Source organism: Carcharodon carcharias, chromosome X, assembly GCF_017639515.1.
Source record: "Carcharodon carcharias isolate sCarCar2 chromosome X, sCarCar2.pri, whole genome shotgun sequence".
NCBI classification, from domain to species: Eukaryota; Metazoa; Chordata; class Chondrichthyes; order Lamniformes; family Lamnidae; genus Carcharodon; species Carcharodon carcharias.
The window spans coordinates 593,314-613,699 of NC_054507.1; the positions used below are offsets into that span (position 1 = coordinate 593,314).

At 47.3% G+C, this 20,386-nt stretch overlaps 1 protein-coding gene across 1 annotated transcript in view; it reads left to right on the forward strand.

Annotated features, from left to right (window-relative positions):
- The window catches only part of pou6f1 (POU class 6 homeobox 1), a 305,810-nt gene that overhangs the window by 226,006 nt on the left and 59,418 nt on the right, over positions 1-20,386 (forward strand). Inside the window, exon 6 of the mRNA XM_041180184.1 lies at positions 9,497-9,626. Within this exon, the coding sequence (XP_041036118.1) occupies positions 9,497-9,626 (130 nt within the window). The remainder of the gene's footprint in view (positions 1-9,496; positions 9,627-20,386) is intronic.

Genomic DNA, 20,386 nt, shown 5'->3' on the forward strand with positions numbered 1-20,386 from the left:
GTTTGGTGGGATGTATAATGAATGACTAGTTGGTCGTGATGTATGATGAGTGGCCAGTTGGGTGGGATGTATAATGAGTAGTCAGTTTGGTGGGATATATAATGCATGGCCAGTTGGGTGGGATGTATAATGAGTAGTCAGTTTGGTGGGATGTATAATGAGTGGCTAGTTGTGTGGGATGTATAATGAGTAGTCAGTTTGTTGGGATGTACAATGAGTGGCTAGTTGGGTGGGATATATAATGCATGGCCAGTTGGGTGGGATGTATAATGAGTAGTCAGTTTGGTGGGATGTATAATGAATGGCTAGTTGGGTGGGATGTATAATGAGTAGTCAGTTTGTTGGGATGTATAATGAGTGGCTAGTTGGGTGGGATATATAATGCATGGCCAGTTGGGTGGGATGTATAATGAGTAGTCAGTTTGGTGGGATGTATAATGCATGGCCAGTTGGGTGGGATGTATAATGCATGGCCAGTTTGGTGGGATGTATAATGAGTGGCTAGTTGGGGGTGATGTATAATGAGTGAGCAGTTGGGGGTGATGTATAATGAGTGACAGTTGGGCAAGATATATAATGATTCACCAGTTGGGTGGTATGTATAATGAGTCACCAGTTGGGAGAGATGTATAATGAGTGGCTAGTTGGGGGTGATGTATAATGAGTGACAGTTGGGTGAGATTTATAATGATTCACCAGTTGGGTGGGATGTATAATGAGTGACCAGTTGGGAGGGATGTATAATGAGTGGGCAGTTGGGTGGGATGTAAAATGAGTGACCAACTGGGAGGGATGTATAATGAGTGACCAAGTGGGAGGGATGTATATTGAGTGACCAACTGGGAGGGATGTATGAGTGACCATTTGGGAGGGATGTATAATGAGTGACCAGTTGGGAGGGATGTATAATGAGTGACCAGCTGGGAATGATGTATAATGAGTGACCAGTTGGGAGCGATGTATAATGAGTGACCATTTGAGAGGGATGTATAATGAGTGACCAGTTGTGGGGGATGTATAATGAATGACCAGTTGGAGGGGATGTATATTGAGTGACCAGTTGGGGGGATGTAGAATGAGTGACCAGTCGGGAGAGATGTATAATGAGTGACCAGATGGGAGGGATGTATAATGAGTGACCAGTTGGGAGGGATGTATATTGAGTGACCATTTGGGAGGGATGTAGAATGAGTGACCAGTTGGGAGAGATGTATATTGAGTGACCAGTTGGGAGGCATGTATAATGCATGGCCAGTTGGGAGGGATGTATAATGTGTGACCAGTTGGGAGAGATGTACAATGATTGACCAGTAGGGAGGGATGTATAATGCATGGCCAGTTGGGTGAGATTAATGATGAGCGACCTGTCAGCTGTTGTCCACTTTGCACCCCCAGCGTTTGCCAAAAGTTTCTTCCATCCTTTTAATTGTTTCTAGTTTTTCCCATCCTGTTCTCCCTGATGGTAGCATTCCACCTGCATCTATCTTATCCTGCAGTGTATAAGGTACGGAGGTCAAACAGTGAAATTACCCTTGATGGTGGTAGCAGGCAAGGACAAACTTGGAAAGATTAGGGGGCGACAAGCAAAATTTCATGTAGATCCGGAGACAACACCAAGATTCATGAGGGCAAGACTTATGCACTGCGGGATAAGGTAGATGCCGAACTGGACAGATTAGAAAAGGTGGGAGTGATGCAACCAGTACAATTTTCAGAGTGGGCAGCTCCAATTGTCCCTGTTGTCAAACCTGACTGAAGCATTCAAATTTGTTGGGACTACAAATTAACAGTGGATAAAGTGGCTAAGTTGGACAGACACACTGGGCAGGATCTTCCGGTTGGCGAGCGCGGGCAGGGCCCACTCGCCGACATGTAAAATGATGCGGGATGGTATCGGGTGGAACTCCCAACATCACCCCACGTCATTTCCAGTTTCAGGTCGGCGAGGGCACAGCCGAGTCAGCTGTGCACCCACCAACCTGTCAACGGCCTATTGAGGCCATTGAAAAACTAATTAAGGTCATTAATGGACCTGCCCGTCCAGCCTTAAGGTTGGTGAGCAGGCCGGGAGCCCTGGCGAGCTTCAGAAAAAGCATGACACCTCATCCATGGGCGGGATGGGCTTTCATGAGGGTATTTAAATTTTGTAGTGTTATGAGCCTGACTTTCAGCAAAGCTGAGTTATTTAAAATTTCCATAGGGAAACTTTAAACAACTGTCATAACCTATATTTTTGAGTGGTATGTTTGAGATGCAACTCTAAATTCAGGAATCAGACCACCAGTTCTCAAGAGGTTTTATATTAAACTAAATTAAACATTTTATTAATTTATACAAGTTAAATATATACACATGGCTACAAATTACTACTTTCATAACTTTTAACAAATTCCCAAACTAATCTCCATTTAGGCAACAGCAACCCATAGACTTATCCAGACACCAGGCAAAGCATTTTCACCTTAAAAATTCAGAATTCCTGTGGAGACAGCAGTAAGCTTACAGCTACTTTGATGTGACATTGCCTCTGCCCTGCACACGTGAAAACTGCTATCCTTATACCTAGCACAGCTCATTGAATGTAAATTCTCATTGTATCACTAGCCTCTTTGATCTCCACCTCTTCTAACAATAGCCCTTTCATCGTACCATTTTATGAGTAATATAAACATATTGCTTATTCTCTGCTAGCTAGGTGCCAGATTTCACTCGCCTTCTTAAATGCTCTATTCAAAAAATGCAAATGCACTCTACCTCTCTTACATCTCAAAACTAGTACACATTGAAGCACCCAGACTAGCTGGCTTTGATCCAATTAAGACACACTCACAGGCTAAACTTCTATTTTAAAAGAAAAATATTTCCCTATAATATATACATTAATAGCTTCATGACTGTAGTGCACTGTGACTTTAAATATGCCCTTGACTTGTATGTCTTCTCCTGTGTAAGTTTTCAATTTGGCATCAGTTTCTTCCAAACGTAGTTTACGCTCCCCATGATTCAGGTATTTAAAAGTGTGCTCACCTGTTACCGTAGAGGCTGCTCCAGTATCCACCTCCATTCTGATAGGCCTCTCATGGTTACATAGATTGGTTCTGTTCTTCCTACCTTTAAATTATATAACGAATAAATATCTGAATCTATTTCTTCAGGCTTTTCAACGCTGTTAATCTCATTGGGTTTTTGTTTTTGTCTGAAAGTCTGTCTGATTCTATCTTTACAATCTCTCATGAGATGGCCATTTCGATGGCAGAAAAAACATTACATCTTTTTAAACTGTGATTCATTACAAGGTTGTCTGCTTCCACCTCTGTTGCCATTATACCATGTTTTTGCTGCTAAGTTATCTCTTTTAATTTGTTTACTAGCGGTGGCTACTTCCCGATTCTGAGCAAAGCTTTGCACTTTTGCGTTCTTTTTGGCTGAGGCTCCCTGCCCAATGTGGAGGATGGCGCCATTTTGTGTTCCCTGTATGACTTTCGAGTCTCTCACTGCACCTTCCATTGCCAGAGCGATTTCCAATGCCTCCTGAAAATCTAAATTTGTTTCAGACAGTAATCTCTTCCGAATCGCGTCTTCATTTATACCACACACCAAACGATCTCTAAGCATATCATTTATAGATGTACCAAACTCGCAATATTCAGTTAATTGTTTCTGACTTGCCACATAACAAGCAACTGTCTCCCCTCCTATTCCTTGAATTTAATTTAAACCATTGCATCGTCACCGATGACTTGGGCTGTTAATGATTCTTTATGAGGTTCACTAAGTTATCAAAACTTTTCGAATCTGGAGCACTGGGTGCCAACAATTTTCGAATTAATCCATATGTCTTACTTCCACACGTGGTTATGAGGATCGCGTGCTTCTGCTCCTCCCCCGTAATATCATTCACCTGGAAGAAGAACGCGAGGCGTTCAACATAGTGAGACCAGTCGTCCGAGTTTGGATTGAAAGGCTCCACTCTTCCAAATTGCAGCATGCCCTGAGGGGATTATTTCAACAATCAGGAAGGAAATTTTCTTTTACTTACAACTACTGTGCGAGGTACAGCCCGATTTCGATTCTTCTGATTTCCTTCATTCTTTCCTGCTTTTTACCTTGTCCTTTTGTGTCTTTTCTTGCTTTTTACTCTCATCACCAGTTTGTTGAATCCTGTGCCCTGGTTTTTTGGGACTGGAAGGATCTGGGTTACACGCTTGCTTCGGGGTGACCGAGTTGGTACCGAGACAGAGAAGATCAGTAGACCATTCCTAGAAGAAACACACTGTGTTTATTTACAAAAGGAACTCAGCTATACTTGTGTGCTTACAACGCAAAACTCTGTCTTCACTCTTTAGACTCTACAATAAAGATAATATCAAACATCCTGAAGACAGAAAATAAGTACTTTCTGTTCAAAGTACTCTATCATTCTGTATCTAAAATTATATGCTCAGTGCTATTTTATTTCACTGTAGACTGATCTCGGAGCTTCTTCAGAGCCATACAACTCTGGGAAGCCTCATGAGCAGTTGGAAATCCATCAATATCACTCTGAATAGCTACTTCTCAATCTCTAATTTGTAGGATGGTCCCCTCTCTGCTGCTAATTGCTATTATCTGGTCTGATGTTGCTATTGTAGAAATTGTCTGTGATCCAAAGGCAGTCTTTTTGAATACATCATTAATTTAGCTGGGTCAACATGATTGATTTTTTAAACTGTTTAATTGAATATAATTAAATGATGAATGGCCCTGGAAATTTTCACTAAAAGCTGTGTCAAATCTTCATTTGTGGCTGTTCTGGTAAATGTTAACTCTTCAAGATTTCAGGACGAATTGCACTTTTTTTGATAAAAACAAGAAACTGCGGATGCTGGAAATCCAAAACAAAAACAGAATTACCTGGAAAAACTCAGCAGGTCTGGCAGCATCGGCGGAGGAGAAAAGAGCTGACGTTTCGAGGACTCGAAACGTCAACTCTTTTCTTCTCCGCCGATGCTGCCAGACCTGCTGAGTTTTTCCAGGTAATTCTGTTTTTGTTTTGCACTTTTTTTTGGCTCAGTGTTCCTTCTTTCTACCTCCTACCTCATTTTCAGGTGATGTTGGCATAGTAAAACAAGTCTTTTTACTATTTGTGTCAGCTACCTTCCTTGCTCCAGCGCCTAAAATATTATTTCTGCAAGGTGTTTCCTGAATGCTGCAAGGTTGAGAGGTGATACAGCTGGGAAAACAGGAGTTGAAGTGACTCTCATTTCAGTGCAGCTGCTGTCCCGGAGGGACCAGCTTCCAAGTGCCATTCTCTTTTATCGTCAAGGAATGCCCAACTCCATGTCTGAAGCTCCTTCAGGTGCTGACATCACAAGAAGGCTGTGAGTTGTTTGGCTGGCGAGTATTGTAGCTTTATTTCCCTTTCTCCAAAGTTAGGAAGTTAGTCTAAGGAGCTGGGGAATTAAAATTGCATTTTTTTTGATAATAAAGGTTTAACCATAGCATTTCAATAAGCCTTCCTATATTTAACGGACAGGATCAGAGAGTAGGAATAAGTGGGTCATTTGAAGGTTGGCAGGCTGTGACTAGTGGGGTACCACAAGGATCAGTGCCTGAGCCCCAGCTATTCACAATCGACATCAATGATTTGGATGCGGGGATTAAAGGTAATATTTGGAAATTTGCAGATGATACAAAACCAGATGCAAGCGTGAGCTGTGAGGAGGATGCAAAGATGATGCAGAGATGCAAACATTTGGCAGATAGAATACAATCTGGAGAAATGTGAGGTTATCCACTTTGGTAGGAAGATCAGGAAGGCAGGCCTGAATTTCTCCCATGTCGAGTGAGCTTGGTGGGAGATGACTGCTGCCAGCAATCGGCTCAGCGCCGCCATTTTACACGGATGGGCCAATTAAGGCCTGCCCAGCGTAATACGCGAGCGGTAGTGAGCGCTACCTGTGCGGGCGGGGGGAGGAGGGAGAGTCGGGTCCAGCGCTCTTTTGTGCATGTACGTGCACGGAGCTGCCTCAGGGACATTGAAGCACTTTTTTAAAAAATAAATGAATGTAATAAAAATTTAATGAAACATGTCCCCTCATGCAACTGTGTCACATGAGATGGGACATGTATTTTATTTTTCAGAAGAAGTTTTTCTTTAATGAGGTTTCCTAAAAAACGTGAAAGCTGCTTGGCCTTTCCGCCTGCCTGCCTATCAATTATCGGCGGGTGTGCAGCTGACTCTGGTGCAAACGAAACATGGTGAGATAGTGCAGTGATGTCGGGAAGCATGCCCGACGTCATCGTGCTCCATTTTAGGTGCCAGCCTGTCGGGCCCTCCCCTGAATGCTGACTGTAAAATCCTGGCCACAGAGTATTTCTTAAATGGGGAGAGGCTGGGAATTGTCGAACTTCAAATGGGCCTGGGTGCCCTTGTTCATGAATCGCCGAAAATTAACCTGTAGGTACAGCAAGCAATTAAGAAGGCAAATGGTATGTTGGCTTTTACTGCAAGAGGATTTGAGTACAGGCGTAAAGATGTCTTACTGCAATTATATAGAGCCTTGGTGAGACTGCACCTGGAGTATTGTGTACAGTTTTGGTCTCCTTACCTAAGGAAAGATATACTTGTTCACTAGTGAGCCTATCAGCAGCAAACATGGGAGAGGAACGGCCTGTGATTGAAGGAGCAGCCCCTTGCAGAATCTTTCACTTCACTTACCCATCTGACCAGCATTTTGAACAGTGGTTTGGGGGCCACAATACAGGGGCTTTGTGGGCCACATCCAAACTGTGGGTTGGACAAGCCTGACCTAGAGCTTGGTGTACAGGGCACAGTTTCAAAATTTTTGAATGATACAAAATTTGAAAGTATTGTCAGCTAACAGGAGGATAGTGTAGAACTTCAAAAGGACACAGACAAGTTGCTGGAATGAACGGATGACATTTAATGTTGAGAAGTGATTCATTTTGGTAGGAAAAACATGGAGAGACAATACAAAATAAAGGGCACAATTCTAAAGGGGGTGCAGGAGCAGAGGGACCTGGGTGTATATGTGCATAAATCATTGAAATTGGCAGGATAGGTTGAGAAAGTAGTTATAAAGCATGAAGTATCCTTGGTATTATTAATAGAGGCATAGAGTACAAGAGCAAAGAAGTTATGTTAAGCTTGTACAAAACATTGATTCAGTATAAAAAATATATGGAGCTAAGGTGGGTAGGTGAAGTTAAGATACATGATCTCGTTCAAAGTACATACAGGCTCGAGGGGCCGAATGGCCTACACCTGTTCCTGTGTATCACTGGAGTATTTTGTACCCCCGAGGCAACTTAATTTTTACACCAGTGGCTCCTTCCTGGGCTCCACAGGTGACCTGTGCAGGATCTCACAAGCCTCCACGCACAAGTGTATCCAGGAGGTCATGGACACCACCTTCACAAATTGCCTTACAATCTGAGGAGCACAGCAGACATCCCTCCCTGATGTTCCCGAGTTTGTCTTTGCAGTTCCAGCGACTGTGAAATTACTAGTCCAGAGGCTCCTCATCTGACTCGGACTCAGCAATGTTCTGGCCTCCAGCAGCTCCTCCGAGTGCTGGGGACCTGGGAAGTCCCTACCTCCGCCTGCTGTGGTTCAGACAGTGCGATGTGCTCACCAGATTGTGATCCTGAGGCTACTCTAAAGCTAGGTCCCACCGAGGTGTATGTCTCTGCGCTGGTGGAGGGTGTGGGTGAGAGCTGTGATGAGTCTTCAATTGGGGTGTCATCAGATTCCTCTTCTGAGATGTCTTCAGGGCTTGAGTCAAGGGCCTGGCTCGTGGACCCCCTCAGCTGCTTCCCAGATGTGCCTGTGAAAGCAAGGAGAGATAATCAGTGCATGGCAGTGGCCTGTGAAAGAGGACACATCACTCACAGCATGGTTATCTGATGGATGTTACACTGCTGGATCCTCACTTGGTAGAGCAGCACCAACCTCACTGTCAGTACAGGACCAGTCCCGGTCATCACCGGCCGGCTGGATGGCTCTGTTTTCAAAGTCCGTGAGGACCTTGATCTCAGGCATTCCTCCATCAGCCTGTGACCTCTCCCTGTTGTTGTGTGCCAGCTTGTCCTGCATGGACAGAGATGGAGAGAGTGTATCAGGACGCCAGATGATAAGTATTCCAAGGCCTGTGTTGGTGTGAGTGGTCCCATGGATGGGATGAGGACAATGAAGGTGTGTGAGAGTGAATGGTGATGTCCCTTGAACTGGCAGTGAGTGAAGGCCCTGTGGGTGTGTGATGGGTTTGTGAGTGTGTGAGTTGAGAGTGATGAGAAGAGTGACTTACCCTGGTGGAACGGAGGAGATCATTCATCCTCTTGTGGCACTGGGTGGCTGTCCTCTTCTGCAGGGTGTTGGCACTGACCACCACTGCCACCACCTCCCATGCTGGGTTGGTGACCTTGCTTGCTGGTCTTTGCCCACAGAGGGGGTAGAGGACTTCACGGCGGGCCTCCACAGTGTCCAGTGGGCACCCGAGGGATGTGTCGCTAAATTTGGGGGCAGCCATGACTCTGCAGCAGCTTTCGATGCCTTAGAGAGAGCTAGCTCTGTACAGGGGCAGCCTTTAAACATGGCACCCGGATTACTGAAGGCCTGAGGTGATGGCGGGGCCGGCAATTCAGAGGCTATCCCGCTAGCGTTCTGGTGTGTTTCCCGGGAATGCATAATTAATGAGGTGGGAAGCACCGGGATTGGGACGATACGGTGTGAAATCCCACCATTGCGGCCAGCAGGTAAAGCCACCCACTACCGCACTTTGTGCAACTCTGGGGTGGTTCTGCCCAAAGTTGGGATCTATCAAGCCAGGTTTCACTCTGGGATCTGACTTGTCCAGTGTTAACATCAGCTGGAATCATAACAATGACATGAATGTAACTTTTGTCACTTTGTATTTGTTGCATTAAGTTTGCCTGCAGAATAAACTAACCAGCGGTGCCTTTCAAGCAATTGTCTCTCTGATGGAGAGAGATGCCTTTGGTTAATTACTTACCTACCTACTGCATAAAAGCCTACCTGATATGTCTTCACATTGATGGTTGATGGTACAGTATAGAGTGCCATCTGCTGTCAGAAACTGAATTTTACAAAGTTGGCCACAAGCAAATATGTTGAAACAAAATCTACTATTTCATCAATTTATTCATCAGTTTGACGTTCTGGTTGGATAACAAGTATCAATGGCAGTTTCCTTGCACTCTCCACGTCCTTATGCAGCATAACATAGACATAGAAATCTTGAATAAAAAGTGCATGCTTGAAAGATTTCAGCAAAGTTTAACATAGCTCACGCTGAAATCTAAAATGTTCTTGGCTATGATTTAAAAGACCTGACAGCACTGAGAGTTCATATCCAATTATCTTCGGGACAACCCATGGGTGTTCAGCAGAGTGCCGCTGGTGCTGGGCCAGTATGTTCTGAATAGAAATCACACTAAGCGTTCCTGAACTTTATTTTTTCTCCTTTTTCCCAAGGTACAAACGTTCCAGACAATGGCTACTGTAACGCAACCCAGTGTGACACCAACCCCAGCCACTGCACCAACTGAACCCATTACACCAAGCAACACTCCCTCCACTGCCAGTGTTGGACAACTAGTCAGCAGTATGTATTGGACAAAAACCGTCAAAAATATTATCTGGTACTAAATGTGCAGTCACTTAATTGATGAGTTTACTGTGTTTCACTCGCTATTACTGAATCTCTGCATTAGGCACCTGTACCTGTAGCTATTTACAATTGATAGGCCTTATGTATGCATGCATGTGTTAGACAGAATCACAAAGGAGAGCACAGAAACAGGCCATTCGACCCAACAAATCTACACAGGCCTCCTCCCACCCCTCTTCATCTAACCCTATCAATATATCTCTCTTGTAATCCCCCTTATGAATTTATCCAGCTTCCCCCTTAAACATATCTATACCATTCACCTCAACCACTCCTTGTGGTAGTGAGTTCCACATTCTCACCATTCTCTGGGCAAAGAAGTCTCTCCTGAATTCTTTATGGGATGTAGTAGTGATTAAATTATGTTTAAGCTCCCTTGTTCTGGTCTCACACACAAGTGGAAGCATCTTTCTCTATCAAATCCTTTCATAATCTTAAAGACCTCTATCAGGTCACCCTTCAGTCTTCCCTTTTCTAGAGAAGCTTGTTCACTCTATTCTGATTGGTATAACCTCTCAATTCCAATATTATTCTAGGAAATTGAGTGCCTCTGTATCCTTTTCATAATATGTCAACCAGAACTATTCACGGTACTCTAAATGTGGTCTAACCAAGATTCCAGACAAGTTTAGCATAAGTTCTCTGCTTTTCAATTCTATAGCTCCAGAAATAAATCTCACTGCTTTGTTTGCTTTATTAACTTCTTTGTATAACTGATCTCTGTATCTATACTCCAGATTCCTCTGTTCCTCTACCCCATTTAGACACTTCGGGCCAGATTTTGGATTCTGAGGCAGGTAGCTTGAATTGAGAAATTCCCCAACTCGCCAAACTCAAAGTACCCTGAAATGAGCAATATTTGCTCCGGGGGTTGGTGGGGGGGACGGGAAATGTTGTGCCGTGGATGCAGGATGAAGATTCCCCACCAACCCTGGAAGCATCCAAGTGGATTCACTCCACGTGATATCAAGAAACAGTTGAAGGCACTGGACACTGCAAAGACTATGGGCCCTGACTATATTCCAGCAATAGTACTGAAGACTTGTGCTCCAGAACTTGCCATGCCCCTAGCCAAGCTGTTCCAGTACAGCTACAACACTGGCATCTACCCAGCTATGTGGAAAATTGCCCTGGTATGTCCTGTACACAAAAAGCAGGACAAATCCAACCCGGCCAATTACCGCCCCATCAGTCTACTCTCCATCATCAGTAAAGTGATGGAAGGGATCATCAACAGTGCTATCAAGCAGCACTTGCTTAGCAATAACCTGCTCACTGACACTCAGTTTGGGTTCCGCCAGGGCCACTCAGCTCCTGACCTCATTACAGCCTTGGTTCAAACATGAGCAGAAGAGCTGAACTCCTGAGGTGAGGTGAGAGTGACTGCCCTTGACATCAAGGCAGCATTTGACTGAGTGTGGCATCAAGGAGCCCCAGCAAAACTGGAATCAATAGGAATCAGGGGGAAAACTCTCTGCTGGTTAGGGTCATTTCTAGCACAAAGGAAGATGGTTGTGGTTGTTGGAGGTCAGTCATCTCAGTTCCAGGACATCACTGCAGTGTTCCTCAGGGTAGTGTCCTAGGCCCAACCATCTTCAGCTGCTTCATCAATGACCTTCCTTCCATCATAAAGTCAGAAGTGGGGATGTTCGCTGATGATTGCACAATGTTCAGCACCATTCACAACTCCTCAGATACTGAAGCAGTCCATGTCCAAATGCAGCAAGACCTGGAAAATATCCAGACTTGGGCTGACAAGTGACAAGTAACATTCATGCTACACAAGTGCCAGGCAATGACCATCTCCAACAAGAGAGAATCTAACCATCGGCCCCTGACATTCAATGGTATTACCATCACTGAATCCCACACTATCAACATTCTGGGGGTTACCATTGACCAGAAACTGAACTGGACTAGCCATTATAAATACTGTGGCTACAAGAGCAGGTCAGAGGCTGGGAATTGTGTGACAAGTAACTCACCTCCTGACTCCCCAAAGCCTGTCCACCATCTACAAGGCACAAGTCAGGAGTGTGATGGAATACTCCCCACTTGCCTGGATGAATGCAGCTTCCACCACACTCAAGAAGCTCAACACCATCCAGGACAAAGCAGCCCACTTGATTAGCACCCCATCCACAAACATTCACTCCCTCCACCACCAACACACAATGGCAGCAGTGTGTACCATCTACAAGATGCACTGCAGGAACTCACCAAGGCTCCTTAGGCAGCATCTTCTAAACCTACGATCACTACCATCTAGAAGGACAAGGGCAGCAGACACATGGGAACACCATCACCTGGAAGTTCCTCTCCAAGTCAATCACCATCCTGACTTGGAAATATATCACCGTTCCTTCACTTTCGCTGGGTTAAAATCCTGGAACTCCCTGCCTAACAACGCTGTGGGTGTACCTACACCACATGGACTGCAGCGGTTCAAGAAGGCAGCTCATCACCACCTTCTCAAGGGCAACTAGGGATGGGCAATAAATTCTGGCCAAGCCAGCGACACCCACATCCCATGAATGAATTTTTTAAAGAAGGATCCTAGGCTGCCACAGGTTCTGGCAAGTGTCAAAACAGGCTGGTTGGATGGAATGTCTCTGTTATCTAGGACTTTGTCCCAGTTGTTTTCAAAGTTGTTAGGCCCTCTAGCCTCACCACCCACACCCCACCCAACCTCAATGGCCCTTATACCCTCCATACCAACTCAATACCAACTCATGCCCCCATGGCCTCTTTTATCCTCCATGCCACCTCAATGCCATCTCATTTCCCCCTAACCACCCCTCCCCATGGCCCTTTGTACCCTTCATGTCACCTCATAGCCACTCACCCAGCATGGTCATGGGCAGACCTCAGGAGTCATGTGGGGATGAAAAAAGATAAACTTCTAACAATCTAATACAGCTCTCACTCTTACTCACTTGAAAAAACTCACTCATTCAAAACCTATTTAAAGCTTTTAAATCTCCTCAAGGGGTTAATCTTGTATAAAAACAAACTTGTATTTAGATTCCACATCAAAGACAGGTAACCCTTTAATAGACTCTTTAAACTGTCAATCAAACTGTGAACTCAGAACTCCCACTAAGATAATTGTAGCTTTTGAACCTCACCCAAGCATTCCCAATAGCTAATGGGGAAATGTCAACAAAGAGCTCTATTGAAACCACACAACCAGATGCTACTGTTTCCTTCTAACCAGCAACAGGTCACCTGTTAATCAAAGCAGTCCAGCAGATGGTTTTTTTTAACTCTGTGACACCTGTAGCTGGGTTTTTTTACAGTTTAAAGAGCAGGGGTCTAAAAAACAACAGATCATCACACTTAAACAGACCTTATCCACCCTTCAATTGCATTTACATCTACTCCATCAGTTTGTGGTTCCCACACTGCAGCCCTTGCAACAGCAAAAATGGGGTCTGTTTGAACTCAGCACTGAGTTCACAATTCCCTTCTTTGTGAATCAGCCCCTTTCCCCTACTGTCAAAAATTAGATTTGTTGGAAATGGGGGCACGACTTCCACATACAAGTCCTGCCCACCATTTGTAAAGGTCCACAGACTTTCCAACTCTGTGAAAATCTGAGCCTTAATTTCCAAGGAGTATATGACCTCTTTATTCTTCCTACCAAAATGTGCTACCTGGCACTTACCGATATTCATGTTTATTTGCCAGTTACAGGCCCATTCTGCCAATTTATTAATGTCCTCCTGCATTTTGTTGTAATGCCCCTGTACATTAAAGTTACTCTGCAATTTGGTGGAATCTACAAATTTTGCAAGTATACTTCCAATTTCTGCGGCCAAATCATTTATGTAAATGGTGGACAACAGCGGTTCCAGAACCCATCCTTATGTAACACCACTTTACATTTTTTGTCAATCTGAATTTTGTCACCCTTTAACTCCGAGGGCAGAATTTTACCCTTGGCGTGTGGGTGCACACCTGACACACCCGTGCGTGAAATAAAGCTCGTTGACATCAGACGAGCGTCCCGATGTCAGCACGCACTCTCGTGATATTTCACTAGGCGGGCACATGATGAAGACGGAGGCTTGCCCGCCATTAATTACATGGCCAGTTAAGGCCCTTGAGAGACCAATTGTCCCCGACTTTACATAGCCCGTGCGATTTTCAGGCCATCGCATGGGCAAAATGGGCAGGTGGGCAGGCCGCAATTTGCAAAACCTCATCCACAGGCGGGATAAGAGGGGTCAGTGGGCTTCACAACGTGAGTCGTGAGGAGCTTTGGATATCACTTGCTGCTGCTTGCTTCTGTGAGCAGGACAGCTTCATTTCACTTCAGAGCTGCATCCGGAGCATTTAGAGGCTTCACTTCAGGACTCAGTGTTGTCTTCCAGGCTCCTGGAGGATTCGCACCGCATGGGGCTTTCCGGTTATCAGACAGCCTTCCCTTACCCTGGGAATGGGGATTGTGCTCTCCGCTGGTGGCACCTCCTCTGAGGAGGAAGAGAGGGGCAGAAGGGAGAGGAGACCGGGTGTCCCAATGCAGCTTCCAGCGGAGGGACCTGTGGGAGGAGAGGCGCAGGCACCAGGGGCGCAGGGCCAGCAGGTAGTTCAAGGTGGAAGGGGCTGCAGAAGACACCACTATCCTGCTGCCAGGGTTTACAGGCAGCAATGCAACTACCTCAATATGACTGAGGTGCAATGTCGAAGGACGCTCCAGCTCTCAAAGGGAGACAGTGACCTCCATCTGTCAGATGATTGGGCCTGAGATCAGCTCCGACTGTATGGGTGGACACCCCATGCCAGTGGCTCTGAAGGTCACAGTGGCCCTCAGCTTCTATACCTCTGGCTCTTTCCAGGGGTCAGTGTGGGATCTGTGTGAAGTCTCCCAATCAGCTGTCCACAGTTGTGTCAAGCTGGTGACAGACGCTCTGTCCAGTTGTGCATTGACTTTCATTCACTATCACACGGAAGAGGCCAGCCAGGCTGAGTGAGCCAGAGGCTTTGCAGCGATTGCTGGGTTCCTCCGTATCCAGGGTGCTATAGACTGTACACATGTGGCCATCAAGGCACCAGCGGGTGAGCCCGGTTCCTTCATCAACAGGAAGAGATTCCACTCCATGAACGTACAGATAGTGTGTGACCACAGGATGCAGATTCTGCAAGTCTGTGCAAGGTACCCAGGCAGCTCCCATGACGCTTACATCCTGAGACACTCCCAGGTGTCGAGGCTCTTCAGTGCTCCAGCCCGGCTGGATGGATGGCTGCTGGGTGACAAGGGCTATCCCCCAGAAGGTGGCTCATGACACCTCTCCGCCATCCAAGAACAGAAGCTAAGCAGCGGTACAATAGGAGCCATGCCTCCACAAGGGCGGTGGTAGAGAGAACCATCGGTCTTCACAAAATACACTTGCGATACTTGGACCGTTCAGGGGGCGCACTGCAATACCCCCCTGATCATGTGTCACTGATAGTAGTTGCATGCTGCACTTTCCACAATCTGGCACTGGAAAGGGGGGACACAGTGGAGGAAGAAGATGTTGACATTACTGTTCTGGCAACAGACGATGAGTCCAGTCATGAAGACGAGCATGGTCAGGGGAATGCTTAAGGGATAGACGCTGACCTGGGAGGCAGGGACACCTGGGAGGCTTTGATCCAATGCTCCTTCAGCTAACCTAACAAAGATGAACCATCACCACATGCCAGGGCTGCAGGCTCCATACTTGATACCTGACAGGAACATTTGTTTGGTGAACAACATGTACTATGTGCCATTTCAATAAAGTTTCAGGAGACACACATCCATCACAACATCAAGGCTTACCCTGCACCTACAGAGCAAATGAAGCATCCAGAGGCCAGTTGCAAATAAAACACCTCATTTACTTCTGAGTGACAAACATAGCAGAAAATAACATTCCCCAGTGTTTTACATCACACCATGAAAAAAAAACAGAAAAATGGGGGAACCAAATATCATCAGTGATAAGTCTGTGTTGTGCTTAAGGTGCTTTATGTTTGCTTTAAGGGTGCTACATCTATGTGCCCCCCTCTCGCTGGCACTGGCATCTGAGACAGCTGCTGACTGTGTCCTGTTGGCCTTGATGACCTTGGTGGGCGTCCTCTGGCCCGTGGAGCCTGTGCTGGCCCCACCTGGGAGGGAGCAGCCAGTGCCACGGCTGGTATCTCCCCAGTCATCGCAGCCTCATCAGATGCTACAGTCACTGGCAGAGGGGCAGACGAGCTGCTGCCCTCGTCCGGAGCGCCCTGAGAGGTACCCACAGAGATGACAAGCAGCTCATGCACCAACGTGAGGTTGCTCTGGACCTCCCTGCTCACCATTGATGGACGGACACCTCGCTGTGATACTGGGTGCCCAAACCATCTACCACACTGACACTGACCAGCTGAGGTCATTGCTGGTGTGGGGGCTGCAGCTCCGAGCACATCCCCAGGAACCCCTGCTTGAGCTCCTGGAGGAGCCTCTCCTTGAGAGTCACCACTCTCTCCATGGAGGAAGCAGTGCGCTCGGCCATGAGGGTCATTGCATAGCTCATGCTCCACATGGACTCCTCCACAATGGACACCGTGGCACGCATTCCCTCATGTATCTCCGCCAGACCCTCCCACACATCTCGCTGGACATCCAGCATCTGCTGCCTCAGGGACGACTCCAGAGGCCCATCATCAGCCACCGACTGAGCATGTTCCTGGTCCCCAGCTGTCCTCCGACTGCCGGCAGTCTGGGCACTCTCTGCCTCCTGCTCCTCAAGCAAGCATGAAGTGCCTTCACCAATGTGCACCGAGATACTAGACGCTGATCTTAAGCCCACTGAGGTGCAGGTATCTTGACAGAGGAGAGGGGGTGCTTGGCAGAGAGCAGGTGGGTGCTCAGCATGCTGATCCTCAGTAGTCAGGAGTGGGCCTTCAGGCTCCTCACAATGAGGGGCTGCTGGTGAGCCTAAAAGGGAGAATAAGGACATATTGGTTTAAGTCATTACACTGTCCCTGTGCATGCCAGGCACCCTGGTGAGGCAGAGATATGCATCATGGTGCCCTCGTCTTTTCATTATCAATGGGGATTCCAGGTTCGAGGCTCACATCAATATACTGACTGCACTGGAATGGGTGCAAAAAGCCACATTCTCACCTCTGCACTGCACTCCCTGTGGCACCCCAACCTCTCCATGGCTGCTTGACCTAAGCGCATGGCGCTTCTCCAACTCCAGCACCCCCTGCTCATAGCGTGTGAGGATGAGGAGGTGTGGGGGTCCCTCGCCAGTCCGTGAGCTCTCTGCATTGTTATGGGATGTTTTCTCCTGGAAGGACAGAGGAGGATTGATGAGTCCACCCTCTACCTGCAGCTCCATTGCAGCCTGGCCAATCCCACCTGAGCAACACCTTGCAGGGAGGGCTCAGCCGATTCATGACTCTGGAGCTGCAAGGCACTCAGTCCGAGCAGCCAGGGCTCACCCCCATGGCCTGCTCCTTCCTCATTGACATTTGCCACACTCTAACACCTCTGAGGTCCACAGGGGGGGTGAGCAGCTCTTACCGGTTCTGCAAAGTGACCCATGCTAACATGGTATTCACCCTTCCCGATCGCAGGAGATTGTTAAAGCGCTTCCGGCACTGCACCCATGTGCGCCTCACCACGTCGTGGCTGCTGACACTGGATGCCACCTCCGCCCAGGCCTCTGGTGAGGTGGGAGGGCCTCCTCCTCCTGTTCCTAGGGGAAAGTGTTTCTCTCCTGGCTGCGAGCTCCTTCAGGAGGGCAGCGAGGTACTTGTCTGAGAAACGTGGAGCTGACTTCCCCCGCTGACCTGCCCTCCCGCCTGACATATCCACCCGCTACGCTCTCCATTCATGGGACTTCCACATCTTCCAGGAGCTGGTGAGGCTGCGTTTGAATTGGCTGCCGAGTTGCCATCGGACCCAGCGGACGTTAAATCCGCTCATTGAAAGGCCGCGTGTCATGCTGAGCAGGCCTTACTTGGCCCGGCTGCATAAAATCAGCTTCCCAACCACCCTCGCCGAGCCCACACGCCAAGGGTAAAATTCTGCCCCGAGTCTCTGTTTTCTGTTTTTTGTCGGCTTGCTATCCATTCTGCCCCATGTCTCAACTCCGTATTCTCTATCTGCTATCCAGTACCTCATTGAAGACTTTTTGAGAATAAAAAAGTTTCATTACCTTTATTTAGTCTCTGTTACATATTCAAAGAATTCAGTAAGGTTGTTCAAGCAGAATGTTTACTTTTAGAATCCATGCTGACTACTCCAACTCCTAGGTGTCTTTTTATTCTGCCTTGGCGTAAAGATTTCATCATCTTTCCTGGTTAAGCTGGCCAGTGTGTAGTTTCCTGGATTTGTTCAATCTCCCTTTTTAAATATGGGAATCACATTCGCTGTCCACCAGTCCTCTGGCATTATTCCCTTTTCCAATGAATAGTTCTCTACATATGTCATAGTGCCTCTGCCCTAATGCATCAATGTGGTTTTATCCTCTCTAAGCTTCATTAAATTTCTCACCCGAAACCGCCCCCCCCCAGCCCTTAAATGCCTTTTTTTTATTATCTTCTTCACAAAACCATGTTAGTTTCCCTGATAAATACCAAGGCAAAGTTATTATTTATTGGGCTGTAACTTCCTCAGAGTGGAACTCAGTGTCGGACTGCCTCTCCGTGCCCAAACACTCCTGTTAATTTCTTCTGTGCCTGTCTCACCCGAGCTTCCGACTCAGGCCGGGCGAGATCCAGGCAGCACAGCTCATCCCGAGGCCCAGCTCCATCGAAGTGAAGGAGGACACACCCCTTGTTACAGCACTAGCTGCCGTAAACCAGGTAAGTTGAAACTGACAGGCCAGGGAGAAGGTAAGTGTCTCGGGTAAGTGGATAGGATTTGGGCGGCGGAGGGGGGATTGGAGGTCCGGGGGTGGGGTTAAGCCTTGGGGTGTTGGGCGCTGATTGGGGATGGGGGGGGTGTCAAGCCTTGGGAAGGGGGTGGGGGAGGGTGCAGGTGTGGGGCTGACAGTCGGACCCATGGGGGTGGGGTGTAGCCCACGGGGATGTCAGGGTGTGGGGAATACCGTGGGGGTGTAGCTAGTCGTGGGATGGTGGGGAGACCGGGGGGGGTGGCGGGGGGGGCGTCGGGGGTGCTGGGGGGAGTCCCATGTGGGGATTGGGGGTGTGCGGAGAGCCCTGTGGGAGGGCGGTCAATCTGGGTCTTTACAGTAGTTGTCCAAAAGCCAGAAGAGGTTTTAATTCTCCAGCTTTTTCTGAGTAACTATTGGTCTAGCCCTGTTGGAACCATCCAAAGTTTGCAATTGAAATCACATTTTCGGATGGTTCCCAGAGCAGGGCAATTGCCCAGAGGAAATTTGTGCTTCTGGGCAATTACTGTGCAAACCCTTACCTGTGAAGTTCCGAGAGGGATTCCCCAAAGCATCTTTGGGGTACACCCCCAATCCGATGCTGGGAAGCTTGGAAGTTATGGCCCGTTCCTGCCATTTCACTGTCATTACCTGTGAGTTTACTGTGCGTATACCTGTGTGGTCCTATCGCTATCCTGGTTTTTCTTTTTGTATTTATGGGTTGGTGTTGCCTGCACCTGCCCCATCCCCCATGGTTAAAAAGTCTGTTGGCAGCCCACCCGCCACAAAGTTGTCTGCCCCTCAGCCATTTTACACTCAGCGGGCCATTAATTGGCTCAGGGTGAGACTTCTGCCTCCATTTGGAAAGGAATTCAGCCTTCTAGAGCTGCTGCTCAATCTGATTAGCCAGCAGCTCTGTAGTCCCAGCACTGCCAGGTTCAGTGGTCACTGCTGGGACTACAGGCAGTCCCGAAGAAGAGGAGCTTATGTAGGCCAGACTGAAGTTAAGTCCGGTGTTTCGGCAGGCCCCAGCAAGGTGAGGGGCTGGGTTTGAGAGGCCAGAGGAAGGTTAAAGGGGGTCTGTGGTCTTTGAGGGGGGAGAGGGCATTACCTCTGATGGGCACAGGGGACCCCCAAAGGAGGACACCACCCCACTTGCCCATCACCAGCTCACCCAGTAAAAGCTGCCAGGCTTCCCACCCATCCTGGTGGGGAAATGTAAAATCCAGCACCATGCATCTGTAGAATACTATTTCTTTTCATGTTCGTAATTTCACTCTTCAATTTATTTTTACCTTCTCAATTATCCTTTAGATTTATTTCCCAAGCTATTTGCATTCCCCTTTGGCATCTTCCCCTGCTGTCTGTGTACTTCATTAATGCTTTTTTCTTTAGGTTCAATTCTTCCCTTTTTAATTCTCTCATATTATGTGGGTGTTGCTGGCTGGGCCAGCATTTATTGCCCATCCCTAGTTGCCCTTGAGAAGGTGGTGGTGAGCTGCCTTCTTGAACCGCTGCAGTCCATGAGGTGTAGGTACACCCACGGTGCTGTTAGGGAGGGAGTTCCAGGATTTTGACCCTGTGTTGTGATCCCAGCTGAGGTTACCCCTGGACAAGCCTGATCCCAGAATGGAACATAGCTTGATAGATCCGAACTTTTATTTGTTTGTTTAGATACGTGGAGAGTAGCTACTGAACAGAAGCACAGGAGTCAGCTGATGAACTTTTAACAAAAGAATAAAACATTTATTCGACAACAAAAGATGAACTATATTACAGTACTCCTTCTCCCACAACTATACCTTTACACATATATTCAGATTTGTAAGGACAACACAA